This window comes from Crocodylus porosus, unplaced genomic scaffold (genome assembly GCF_001723895.1).
Source record: "Crocodylus porosus isolate Cpor-Errol unplaced genomic scaffold, CroPor_comp1, whole genome shotgun sequence".
Taxonomy (NCBI): domain Eukaryota; kingdom Metazoa; phylum Chordata; order Crocodylia; family Crocodylidae; genus Crocodylus; species Crocodylus porosus.
This window is the reverse complement of record NW_017728947.1, coordinates 100,566,995-100,581,112: the sequence shown is the minus strand read 5'-3', so window position 1 is coordinate 100,581,112 and position 14,118 is coordinate 100,566,995. Positions and strand designations below refer to the sequence as shown.

At 41.6% G+C, this 14,118-nt stretch overlaps 1 protein-coding gene across 1 annotated transcript in view; it reads right to left on the bottom strand.

The window, feature by feature from the left end:
* The window catches only part of TDRD9 (tudor domain containing 9), a 138,136-nt gene that overhangs the window by 100,628 nt on the left and 23,390 nt on the right, over positions 1-14,118 (bottom strand). Inside the window, exons 2-5 of the mRNA XM_019551158.1 lie at positions 9,487-9,593; positions 1,892-1,992; positions 1,325-1,546; positions 554-676 (exon numbers count right to left, since the gene is read on the bottom strand). Coding sequence (XP_019406703.1) covers positions 554-676; positions 1,325-1,546; positions 1,892-1,992; positions 9,487-9,593 — 553 coding nt within the window. The remainder of the gene's footprint in view (positions 1-553; positions 677-1,324; positions 1,547-1,891; positions 1,993-9,486; positions 9,594-14,118) is intronic.

The window sequence follows — 14,118 nt, the reverse complement described above, 5'->3', positions numbered from 1 at the left end:
GGCAATTCATTAGTCACAGCATAAATGGCAAGGGTGGTACAAATACACCATAAAATGGCAAATGAGCCATATAAATATTCTACAATGTAGAACATTCTTATGGCTGGTTTGTATGGTGGCTTAAATTGAACATGGAGCAGGGACAATCAGCTGATTGTTGATTCCAACCAAGGTTCACTGGAGACTCAAATTAGACCCAGTACAGTCCAGGGCCCAGGGCAACAATCATACACTAAGAAATGCCTTACTAGCAAAGAGGTAGAAACCCTTACCTCTTGGATTCTGACAGCTTCACACAATCACTATCTAAAGGAGTGAGGTACCACCTCAAAAAACTTTCAGTTCAAAATGTGTATTCAAAATTGTACCTCCTCCATCCAAAAAGGCCCTCTAGAATGTGATCAGAATTTCTAGGCCTGGTAACCATAACGTACTAATTAAATGAAAGCTCTTCCAAACTTTATCAAGGCAGGGCTCACATGGAATTCAGCAGGTTGTCCAAGTAGAAACAGCTACGATAAAAGCAGAAAAAGTTTTAACTTTGCTAACTCACTTCATCTATGAAGATGTGTGTGAATTCCGTAAGGCTTTTGGCACCAACTATTTTCTGAAGAAGTACTCCAGTTGTCATGTAAATTAATCTTGTATCCTTTGTTGCTACTTTCTCTAAACTAACCTAAATATATTGGGGGGAGGGGGGGGAAAAACAAAACAGTTAATCCAAATATATCACCGCTAGCTACATATGACATCTACCTGAAGATTTCATAAGTCTAAAGAAAATGTAGATGTGTGACACTCTCCCATACATACAGAGGTTATAATCATGTGAAACAGAAACAGACAGTGAAGCAGTCAATGGTAGGAAAGAAAGGCCTGGGAGTATACCTAGAAGGAAGAGTCCACATGTTCAGGAGTAGCTGATGAACAGGATGTTACTAACAGTTGCTTACATGTTTGGACAGAAACAGGGAAAGACTCCTGCCTGGTAGAATTTGTATAATTAAGCACAAGCAATATGCTCAGCATTATAGAAAAAAATTCATGTTACCTGTTTTTTATTGGAGTTCTTCATTACGGTACTCCCACTATTCCTGCCTATGCCTGAGCATTCTTTAGAAAAGAATTAATATTATAGTCCAAGAGTGAACTGTAGGCAGAAAGGTGGCATCAAGAACTGAAGAGAAGGAAGAAGAGCTATCTGGTAAGAAAAATAAATTCTGAATGAAGAAAGAACAGTTTAGGAAGGTGAAGAAGTCTTCTTTTATCTAGAATAATTTTGTCCTGACTTCCAAACCACATACAGTTTGAACCATCACTGTACCTGATAGCCTACAAATCCACCTAGTGTCCACGATCGTTCTCTGCTAATCCATCTAGCAATGCTACTGGCACCAATTTTTCGAGGTTGGGTAACAACAATGTTGCAGTAGGAAGACTGATGAGAGTAATAATCCAAAATATATTGTGGAAGTTGTGTACTTTTACCACTACCAGTTGCTCCAAGAACAATTACAACTGAATTGCTTTCTATCAATGAGACTATCTGAAATTAAAAAAAAAAATTAAGGAAGTTCATAAGACTACAAAAATATTTTTAAAATATTACAAAATTTCAAGCAATTGTTTTAACAGTATTAAATGCCTATAATAATTTCCTTATTTAAAACTTCTAAAAAGTTCATTTGAAATGGCAAAAAATTGTCATCCATTTCTCTTTTTGCGCATACATATGCGGTAATAAAAGAAAAATGTATTTTTAATACTGTTAGGAAGACTGTAAATTAAATTCATTACAGATTCGATTATCAATAGAAATTTACTTTTAGAAGAAAAGTGGTCAGCAACTTTAGTCTATGAGCAGCAAAAGTTTGATTAGCAGTAAATTTACCTCTTCTTTATATTTGCCTATAGGCAAATCAGGATATTTATACTTAGTTACTGGTAGAGGAGTCAAACAGCCTGATTCATTCAGAAATGGTGAGGGAGTCACTGAAACAACAAAGGATAAATGTTAAATTCTTACCGTTAAAATAAACACAAAATGTGAGCCACTATAAACATTCACTATCTATAGTGTACAGTATAGTGTATGGTCTGAAGTCAGACAAAGTAGGGCAAAAGAGCACCTCGGAGACTAACTGGTTCAGAGAGGCATGGGAACTGGCAGAAGTCTCCAAATCACAGCATCTGACAAAGCAGGAAAAGCAGATGCCTCTCTGAATCAGTTAGACTGATGTACTACCATGTTCTTCCTTCTGCCTATCTGTAGGGTGCATTCCTATCAAGGCTTGAGTTGTATATTTTTTAATATTAGCAAAATTACTTAATACATGTTCATATTAACAGGACAGAAGAAGTATCATCTCCCTTTATACAACTGTTACTCTGTTCGCTTACCCCACCCGTTTCCAAGCACAGGCTTAGTATTCTGCTCTTACTAAGTTCTATAAGCCTCCGTTGTGCTGAGCTAGGCCGGAACAAGTAATTTTGCTTTCTTTAAAATTATCAGCCCAAACCAGTTCTTAAGAAAGAGTCTTGTTTTTACACAAATTACCAACAAACAAAGTGAATAAGAATCAATAATTTAAATAAATAATCACGTTATTTAAAATCGGGTGGGGTTGTTTTTTTAAAATAATCAATAAAATACTAAATTTCTCTCTCTCGTCTAAAAAATAAGTTACAATTAAATCTCATCACAAACATGCTAAACCTACACTTAGTCTCATAAAAACCAGCTAATGGCTATGTCACACTCACATACATTGACTTACCTACCAATCAAACAGTTTGGTATCGCTTGGTATTATTCACTCAAAGCTAAGAAATCAACTGAGAGTTGAAAAAGCAGGACAACTTGTATTTCTGTTTCAGTCTATGAATAAAAATGACAGTGGGAGTGGGGAAGATGAGATCTAGCTGGAGAAGTTTTAAGGACAGCATACGTTTAGTGTTGTGATGACTTGTCTGTTATTGCTAATCAAATTTGAAAACTAAAAAAAGTTTAAGGACAGATGTAAAATGCTGTATTGAGTTGTAAATTAACGTGTTTTAGTGATCAGATTTGCACCTTTGTTTAAGAAATATGTGAAGTATCAGTGGGAAACTTGATTTAAAAAAAAATCAAAGATTTAAATCAGGGTTTTCCCTTGGTGATTTAAAGCATGATTTAAATCGACTTGATTTAAAATCAATCCACCGTGCCAACAAAACACTAGTGACATAAAATCAAAAGGCCTTCAACCATGTCCTGGGCATAAAGACTCGATACTGAACAGCCTTCTTGTAGCAGTGTATGAGAAGGATCACTAAGTAAACCATACAGTTTTATGGCAGATACACCAATCTGAAAAGGCATCTATATTTGTTTGCAGGCATAATTACCAAAGAAATGTCGGGGAAAATAACAAAAAGTCTTGAAACTTTGAATGCAGTGCCCAGGCACGACTAGGGCAGGTGTGGAGCACAAGGAAACAAAGCGCGGGTAAAAAACCATGCAGGTAGATGATTTTGAAGAAATAAGACATTACAAGCCAAAAGCCAGTCCTAATAACATCAATGGTAACTCTCCCTTGACACCAAAAGGATGGTGACTTCATCATTTGTCAAAAAATAGATTTTATTATAGTAAAACTTAAGTCTCAAGTTATTGTTCTATGTCAAACAGCCCCTTTTTAAAATGGCGTTTTGAAGTGGAGGACAGATTCCTTTTAAAAAAGGAAGCAAAGAAAAATAAGCTGTGAACAAACACTGATAACTACTGTGAATCCTTTCACGCAGTAGTTTAAGCGAGCTCTCCAAGGCACATGTCACGTTTTCCAGTGGTACAGTAAAGCATCACACAAAGACCCAATCCTGTTAAAGACTTTTGGGTGCTACACAGTACCACCGACTTATAAAAAATAGCAGCACAGAATAGCTTTGCTAGATACTTCTGTTCACAGCAGTTTTTAGGAATCCCTTGGAAACAAATTCTTCCCATTATGTGACAGGATGCTTAGAAACCCCTATCTTGTGCAAGACAGAGACAGCAATAGTTACAAACAATTACTCCACAGTATTGTGGTTAGTATCAACAAAACATGGAAAAGACAGAACTGCATAACAAAATAGACCTTAACCAATATTAATGTTGCCCTTTTTAAAAGGCTTTTGGTCAAGACTAACTATATTTAGCCAGGAAAATCTTACATATAGCATCCTGTCACAATGACATGATGCACAGAGGATGACTGGCTTCCCTCCGGCACATTCATAGATGTCACTATTGAGACATCAGTAGCTGTACATGACTGAACCAATGCTAGAAGAAATCTCAAATTTTTCCAGAATGCTTCGGGTATTTAAATTGTTCTTGCTAAAATAATGTAGCATTCTCATCTATTTAACAGGATTCCCACCAATATAATCAAAGCACAAGCAATACTGTAAAACAAAAACAAAAATAAAAAACAAAAACCAGCATTTTCTAAGTAGTAAAGACAAGTATGGAAATCCAAATTCAAAATTAAAGGAGAGACTTGAAGAGCATAATACAGGTTGTAGTTATTTTAACAACAAGGAACTATCAAGCTTTATAAAAAGGGGGGAAAGGATTAAATAATGCTATCTGGTAGCTGGAGCTACACCAGTATTTCCCAACCAGCGTGGCACAGCACAAAAGTGTGCCATCAGAAATGAAGAGGGGTGCCATGGAATTTCACCATGGCAAGGATTTCCTTTGTTCAAGTAATAAAGCTGACAATGGGAATTTCAATCTGTTGCAGTCACTTGCACACAAGTCAGTCCCACTCAGTGACTCTCAACTGGGGTCCTAAAAGATCTTTAAGGGTGCTGAAGCAACCAGCTCCTGTGTAAGGAAGTGCTTGCTCCTCCCCTCATCTAGCACCCTGCACCGGCCCCAGCGTCCCATGGAGAAGCGGTGAGATGGCTGCTCTTCTGCCAGGATTCCTATTCCTGCCCCCACCTTCTGGTAGCCCCTGCAATGGCCAGCTACCCCCAGACTCCAATCAGCACACACTGCCCTGATTGAGCACCCAGGAGATGCTTATCCCCCAGCCCCTCCCACATTCCCAGGACCAGTGCCAGGGGCCATACGGACAGGTGACTCTGGTCACCTGGAAGAACAGGGACATCAGTGCGAGCTGTACTCACCCCAACAGGTATTCCTACCGCTTAAGCCACTTGGGAGGTTCTCCCTTACATAGTTCTACATCCCAGAGGCTTCTGGAACAGCGAGAGGGTTGGGTCCATGTGAGTCCCATTTTTGCTAGCAAGAATAACTTCTGGAAGCCTTTCTGGTGAGCGTAAGTGCCATCTGGTGCAGTAACAACAAATTCCTCACATGCATTTAGCTCTGATACAAAATTTGTACAGTCAAACATCCACTCTTTTCATTCCTAGTCCTACTGTATTAATAATGCAAGGATGTGCCAGATATTAACAAAATTAATTCAACTAGATAAAGACATGTTTGGAATGCTCCGTTGACAACAAGGGAGACTGCCAGAACAGAAGTATAACATTATTCTTTCTACCATACATAGAAAAATCAGATATTTGGCTTCTTCTGCCTGCCTTTACCAGAAATCTTCTAGTACTCCACCCACATGGGTAGCGCGTTGGGGATCTCTCTCATACATACACACACTATATTCTGATCATCTGCATGTATCAAATGATTCTTGATTAGGTTTCCTGCCAGGTGGAAATCTGAGAAACTCTGAGGCAGCTCCAAAATATCCCAGAGGCAAGAGCTGCCCTCAGCATCACTAGAAATGACCAGCAAGCAAAAGTGGCTGAAAGCATTATTGCCAACCAGCTTTATTCCTCCACTGCACTGACTTGAGCGCCAGCACAGCTAAGGCTCTGGCCAGGATCTTCAGAGGGAACAAGTATAAAGTCACTTGTCAAAAATTACAGTGATTTTTTTTTTAAATAACACCCATGAAAAAGTGTCCAAAGCAACTAAACACACCTAATCTGTAGGAAAATAGAACATGTAACTACACCGATTTGAAAAGCTACTAAGCAGCAGCTCTGCAGAAAAGGAACTGGGGGTTACAGTAGACCGGGGCAGGCAAATTTTTTGGGCAGAGGGCCAATTACTGAGTTTTAGCAAGCCATCGAGGGCTGCATGACAGGCAGCCCAGGGCAGATAAATATTAATTTTCTAAATTTTTTTTTTTAATTTTCCTGATGTCCCTTCCAATCTTAATTTTCTGTGATTCTGTTATGAAAGGTCACCTTGAGGGACCATGTCAACAATACAAAAGATTAATGTTAGTCTAAAGTCAGGCAGGAGGCAGGGCAGATATACGCCATATTAACTAAGATACACACACACACACACGCTTCACAAGTGCACACTGTAAATTGTAGGGGTGTACTAATAGAGATTTGTGGGGCCAATACCGATAGCCGATTTTTAAGGAGCATATCTGTCAATACTGATCCAATTTCCAATACCAGCCCAGCATCTTGAAGAACAGTGTCCAGCTGGTAAGTCTGTTGAGGGGGAGGGAGAAGGGAAAGGGCGTGGAGGAGCAGGGGGCAGATCACGGCCCCTGCAGTGAGGGAGGCACTGGGGCTGGGGTGCTGTCCAGCCTCGGTGGGGCAGGGCGCAGGACAGAGCCACAAGCAGCTTGTTGGGGGGGAGGGTACAAGGAGGGTGGGGGCAGCTCCCGCTGCACTGCAGCTGCGCGCATGCACAGGTATTTATCTGCGAAATTATCAGCCACATTAGGCAAATTTCTGATGCAGACAATTTTCTTTATATCAGTACCAATCCGATATCAGATCAACGTGTTGGTGCACCTCTAATAAGTTGCATAGCTACTGCACCACTGCAGAAGATTAAGTGTGTCGTATGTCAAACCACGAGTATTTGAGCCAAAACCTCCACTAGCTTCCTCCAAATATTGTGCATTTGTATGAACAGCTTGTAGTTCTGGGAATATTTTCTGTTTTCATTATGTTTAGCAAGATAATAACTAATAGCTAAACCACCAAAAATGAATAGAGCAGTGGGGTCCTCCATCGTGGTGCTTTAGAATCACTGGGGGCAGTGAGATCCTTTTAAGAGTGCCATGGGATAATAAGTAAATTCTTGAAATGGGGAGCTGCAAAATTCAGAAAAAGTTATGGACGGGTGGCTTGACTCAAAAAAGGTTAAGAACAACTGCAACTAGGAAATTTCCTCCCGTTGAAGGAACTTCCACAGGCAAGAGAATTCTAATCTACTTGTCTAAGCTATAAAAATGACATCCGCTCGTCACCCAGTGACAGTGGACACTAAGTTACAGATTCCATAAGGAAAGAGTATAACTACTTTCCCTATGAAGTCACATGGCAAATTCCAAACGCCAACAAATGCAAAACCTTCAGTTTCCATCTCTATCCCAATGATTATTTACCACCTGAATGGCTGGATCTGGGGCTGGAGTACTTAGACAAAAAGCAGAGCCAATTAAAAAGCTACCTCCAAAAAGGAGTATACCTCCTCTGCTTGGGCCTATAGGGGGGCTGTCAGGAAAGCTAAGGCAGACATAGAGCTAGGACTAGCGTCCAAGATCAAAGATAATGAAAAGTCCTTTTTCAAATACATAGGCAGGATGAAGAAGGCACCGGGTAACGTGGGGCCCCTGCAAGGTACGCTGAGCAAACTGGCGGTTGCACCAGAGGAGAAAGCGGACCTCTTTAACCAATTCTTCACCTCCGTTTTCTTGTGCAGGGACCGGGACTTCCCCACTGGGATGCCAGATGGACTCGAGGCGAATGCCTCCAGCCTCAGGTTGGGGAGGACCGGGTTATAGAGCTTCTGGAGGGGCTGGAATGCTGGAGGACTGCAACTTGGGCAGTTCATCTGTGGGGAGCAGGCACACATTAACAGAACATTAATTGGGTAACAGATCAGAAATGAACCTTCCCTGGTGTGGCTTAACTTTAAGCCACCTAATGTTTGCTTCAAACTAGCTTCAGGTACTAATGTGTGGACAATCTAGGGGTTAAGAGCTCCAAGAGCTGCCTAAAATTAACATGCAACAAGGCCCTTATTTGGAAATGTGTTCTGTGTGTGAAAATACCGTAAACATACAATTCTCATGCTCACTGTTTTTTCTTTGAATACTACCCAACTATGAGAATTCTGCATCTGTTTATATGATGGTGGTAGTAATGACGAAATATCTGAAATACGCTGAACTGGTTCATGCTACAAGTCTCACCAGTATTCTGCTGTTTTGTTCCAGAATATTAGTAGATACCTTCTAGTCACAACACTATTCAGTCTGTTTAGCTCCTTTCAGCTAATACTACACATCGCTGGGAGCACAGAACTGATCACAGGAGGTGGACAGCAACACAGGAAGCAGCAACTTCCTGATTAACTAAACTCTAACAGCATTACAGGGGCAAAAAGCAAGAAAAGGGATAGGAGAAAACAGCTACCAGAGAAATAACAATAGAGCACCTGTTATGATATTTTATGGGTTTGTTGTTTATCTTCATTGTAGTAATTAAATATGCTGTTGTAGTAAGTGACAACTGAGAGATAACAACAATATCCTTAGGAATATAAACACCAAGGGAAGGCAAGAAAATTTTTTAAAAAACAATAGAAGAAACGGGATTTTATTAAGACGACTAATTTAAAGGCCAATCCTGTAAGATTACAGTACATCTTCTACTGCTTTCATTGCAAAATTTCTCCCTAATTTATATAAGATATTAGGGAGTAAAGAATAACATTAAAAGGTATTTTCATAATGACTATAAATACGTAACGAGTACACAATTCCTATAATGCATCATTGGATAATTGGGTTTTCTAAAGTTAAGTAAGTATTTTGGCAGCAGTTTTATGAAGCAGAGCCAGCTCAAGCCTTCCTACTTTAGTCACTGAAAGACATAAAAGAACAAGGAGTACAGAGTAACTCCATAAGAAAGGCCCCTCTACAGTAACTTGTTTGGAAGTTAACTGTAGCACAGTATAGTTTGAGGCTGAGCTGTCATGACAACCTAGTCACCGCTATACTGCTTTTACAAGAAATACTGGGAAAGAGGTTCAATCCAATTTCCCTCTAACAACACTCAGAAGAGAGACATTCACACACACTTTCCAAAATAGAGTACAGTAGAGTGGAATGTAGCAACCCAGAACAAAAGAAACAATCCACATTACCCATTTCTATTCTGGCAACAATAAAACCATCAGAAGAGAGAGGGAGAGAGAGAGAGAGAGAGAAATCTTTTTACACAAATGAGTATTTTAAATTCTAAATAAAAGATACATCATCACCATAAAATGCATTACATCGCATGTACGTACACATACACACGCAATTCTTCACTTGTTAATAACAGTCCATCTTTAAACAAGACAGAAAAAATACAGAACCATCAATACATACACAGACATTACAGTTAATATTTTTGTTTAGTTTTAAATATTAGAATTAGAAAAGGGGAAGGGCATTTTTTCACCTGGGCCACGGAGATGCTGTTCTTTACCAACTGCAACCAATTCTTGCTCCTCCAGTTGTCTGTATTTTTCAACATATTCAGCCCCCACACTCTCCTTGGTATGTACCCTGAAGGGGGAAAAAACAGCAATTCAGCAAACACTTTCTAGAGTCAAGGAAAGGGTGAACAAATCCTTGGGGATATCAAAATTATTCAGTTACTTCAGGGTCTCCACATCAAGCCCTGGCAGGATCTGCCCCAGAGCCTAAACACCAGACATCAACACCGTCCCTGCCCTTTGAAGCTACCTACAGAATAGGATTATGTTTTTTTAATGCCTTTACGTGCTGGATTTCAGATAAATTTACCTTTCAACAAAACAGGGAAAGGGAATCACACATGCTCAGTATTTATTTTCACTAAGAAATTAGAAAGATTTCTTATGGGCAAAAGCAAAATAATTCTATTTAAAAAAAACGTTTTTTTTCTTTAGAAGCAGGAGGGCAAAATAATGAGCAAATCTGACCAGATTTTAAAAATGCATGCTTTGTCCTTGAGACAAAAGAGGTTGAAACAGGAAAAAAAAAAAAAAAAAGAATAAAATTACTTAGCAGTAGGAACAGCAGATCAATGCCTCGGCTAGAAACCCACAATAGTGTAGTGTGTCTAATATAGATCTATACTCAAAGCATTCTGTCAATTCCTGAAGTATCTCTTTCTACACAACAAAGGGCAACCAGCAAGAACACAATCTCACGAGGTTCAACAAGGACAAGTACAAAGTCCAGCACTTAGGACAGAACAATCCCATGCACCAGTACAGGCCGGGGGCTGACTGGCTGGGCAGCAGCTCTGCAGAAAAGGACCTGGGGGTTGCAGTGGACAATGAGCTGAATATGAGGCAACAGTGTGCCCTTGTTGCAAAGAAAACTAATGGCACACTGAGCTACGTTGGAGAGTGTCCAGCAGGTCAAGGGAAGCGATTATTCAGCACTGGTGAGGCCACATCTGGAGTACTACAGCCAGCCTGGGGCCCCCCACTACAGAAAAGATGTAGACAAACTGGAGAGAGTACAGTGGTGGGTAACAAAATGGTTCGGGGGCTGGGGCACATGCCTTATGAGAAGAAGCTGAGGGAACTGGGCATATTGAGTCTGGAGAAGAGAAGACTGAGAGGGGATTTAATAGCAGCCTTCAACTACCTGAAGGGTGGTTCCAAAGAGGACGGAGCAGGACTGTTCTCAGTGGTGGCGGATAACAGAACAAGGAGCGACAGTCTCAAGTTGCAGCAAGGGAAGTTTAGGTTAGATATTAGGAAGAATTTTCTCACTAGGAGGGTAGTAAAACACTGGAACAGGTTACCCAGAGAGACTGTGGAATCTCCATACTCGGAGGTTTTTAAGACCCAGCTAGACAAAGCTTTGGCTGGATGATCTAGTTGGGGATGGTCCTACTTTGAGCAGGAGGTTGGACCTAAATGACCTCCTGAGGTCCTTTCTAACCCTAATTTTCTATGATTCTACAAGCTGCCATATGGGCTTGCTCAGAGACAAAAGCAGTATTCAGAGTACTGAATACAGATAGAATTTAAATGTTTGAATAATTAAAAGAAGCCAATTTGCACTATTCTTAGAGTGTTGCATCACAATCTAATTGGTATGAAGTGTTTGTGATTAATGTCCTTCCTAATAACAGCTGAAGGACTACAAAATAATTCTAGCATGTCAACTCATCACAGTGCAATCACCCCTGCCCACTTTCCACAGTGTACTATTTCAATTTTCCCTTTCTCTTCCTCCAAAAGACAACATAAACCCATGAAATTATACAGCGGTGGCAGTATGATGCTACTTCATATGCTTGGCTGGTTTCTAAACACAGTTCATTTCTAAACTCTGTCCTTATCAGTTCAAACAATAGCCCCAAGAAAACAAAACCATAAAACACCCTGTTGCAATTAGATAATGTTACTCATCTCTGACCTAAGCTGTTTAGGGGACCCAGAAAACCCCCCCCACAACATTTAGCAATACAGATTTTATACTTTTCTCTCTCTTATGCTGAACTTATGTAACAAGATCTTGCTGCACTTAAGTGCCTCAGCCTGCACCACAGCTAGGGCGGTACCTGAACTGCCACAACTGGAGACGAACACTGAATTATTAGATTGGGTGGTTACTTCCTCCTAGTGAAGAGTGGCAAAACATCCATGGCGACACTGGATAAGCTGCTTCTGACTCTGGCAGATGCAACACTAAACTGTTCTAACAGAGAAGGAGTAACTCTTACTCCTCAAAAGTGCACAAGGCAAACCCATAACTGTGGGAACACACCGATGAAACAGATTAGCAGAGTTAAACCAGTATAACCACAAATGAAAACACAGGTTTAAAGTTCCAACAGTTCAACTTCTGGTTCAAGTGAAACAAAGTAGAAATATATAAAAGTTGTAGCACTTTAAAATGATAGAGCTTTACAGATGTTTAAATATACCTATTTATGTGTCTGTGCTCGTTGATAAAGACAACCATGAAGTTGGCTTGCAGGTTAACACCTCCCATGTACAGGCAGAGGCATGGGCAACAGATGCCTCCTGAGTCTGGGGGGGCACCAGATTGGTGATTGGGGGGGGGGGGGTCCTCAGCAACCAATCACCGACCAGGGGAGGGGAAGAGGGGAGTCAGGGGTCTCTCAACAGCCGATTACTGAGCCAGCAGCAAAACTGAAAGTGCACTTCCACTGGCACTTCCAGATTCACAGCTGGCACTTCCAGGGGGTACACAGCCAATCTCAGGGGTGCACACGCAACCGCATGCACCCCCCAAGCGTCGCCAATGGGCAAAGGTGTAGCAAGCTCCTGAGGTGTAGCAACAACAACCAGGGTAGACTGCCAACCCATGGAGGGACAGGAGGAGTGCCTTTAACTGTATGACCACATGCTTGCCTCCCTGCACCCTTGCTTCTTCATTCAGGGCAGAATGGACCAGCTCTGTTGACAGATATGGGGTTTTCAGCAAAGGAGATGTCAGACTGCAAGAATCCTGCCTCATTTGCTTAAATAATAGGAAAATATATAGTGAATAGTTAGGAAGGCCAAAGCACAATTGGAGTTGCAGCTAGCAAGGGAACTGAAGGGTTTCTACATGTATGTTGGTATCAAGAGGAGGATCAGGGAAAGCTAGGTCCTTTACTGAATGGGGGAAGCAACCTTGAGACACAGGATGCAGAAAAGGCTGAAGCGCTCAATGCCTTTTTCACCTTGGTCTTCACAGGCAAGGTCAGCTCCCAGACTACTGCACTGGGTAGCACAGTTTGGGGAGGAGGTGGGCAGCCAACAGTGGCAAAAGAACAGGTTAGGGCCTATTTGGCCGGGGGTCCAAAACAAGTGGTCATTCATCAGGGACATGATCCTTGGAGCACAAAGGTAGTCCATTCCAGGCTGCAGGAAAGGTAGGAAAAGGGCTGGGAGACCCCCATTGGCTCAGAGGGAAAGTCATGGACCTCCTGGAATTGAAGAGGAACTTATAAGAGATGGAAGTTGGGAAATACCACAAAGAAAAACAACACAGCAATAGCCTTCACCTGTAGGGAGAAGATGAGAAAAGCAAAGGTGAAAACCAAATTCATACTGGCAACAAGAACAATAAAAAGTCCTTCTTCTGATACATAGGAAGTCAGAGAAAAAAAAATAAGGGAAACATTGGACCCCGATGAACAAAATGGGACAGCTGTCAACTGACACCCAGGAGAAATCCAAACTCCTAAACGATTACTTCACGTCAGTATTCCACCAGTTCAAGGGTGCTACCCTGCTTGACAGGATACAGGATGATCAAGGTGGGGGTGATCATCCACCAATAGTTGGCAAAGATCTCATGAAGAAACATCTAAAGAGGCTGGACATCTACAGGTCAGCAGGCCCGGATAAACTGCACCCAAGAGTGCTAAAAGAATTGGCCAACATCATTGCACAACCCATGGCAAAACTATCTGAGAATCTGTGTTGCTCGGCAGAGGCTCCGGAAGACTGGAAGAGGGCCAATGTGGTGCCTACCTACAAGAAGGGAAGGAAGAAGGATCCAGAGAATGACAGATCAATCAGTTTGACCTCAATCCCTGGAGAAATCCTGGAAAAAATATCAAAGAATCCATTAGCAATAGGCTAACAGAAGGCAATATTCCAATCGATAGTCAACATTAGGCCTGCATGACTAAGGAAGCATTCAATTTGGATTCGGCCAATTTAGAGGACAGTGATTCGATTCAGAGATTCAAATCACTGTTCCCATCTGATTTGGCCAAATCAGAATCAGAGATTCAATACTGATTCAGAGATTTGGATTGGCCAGGAAGAGACAGGCACAGCTGGGTGGCTGCAGGTTCTCCCATGGCTCCTCCAGCTGTGGCTGCCTCTCCCCGAGTGGGGGGAGCCATGGGAGAAACCCCCATGGCTGACCTGTGTGCACCAGGCAGGGGGGAGGGGAAGGGGGCGATCTCTGCTGCCCCCCACTGCCCCACGGGACTCTGCCATGAGCCCTCAGAGGCCCTGATTACCGCTGACAGAGCCAGTAAATGCAGGGCTTTAAAAAAAAAGTGTCAGGAGAAACCCCCATGGCTGCCCTGCCCAGACCCATCCGCCACCCAGTCCAGCCA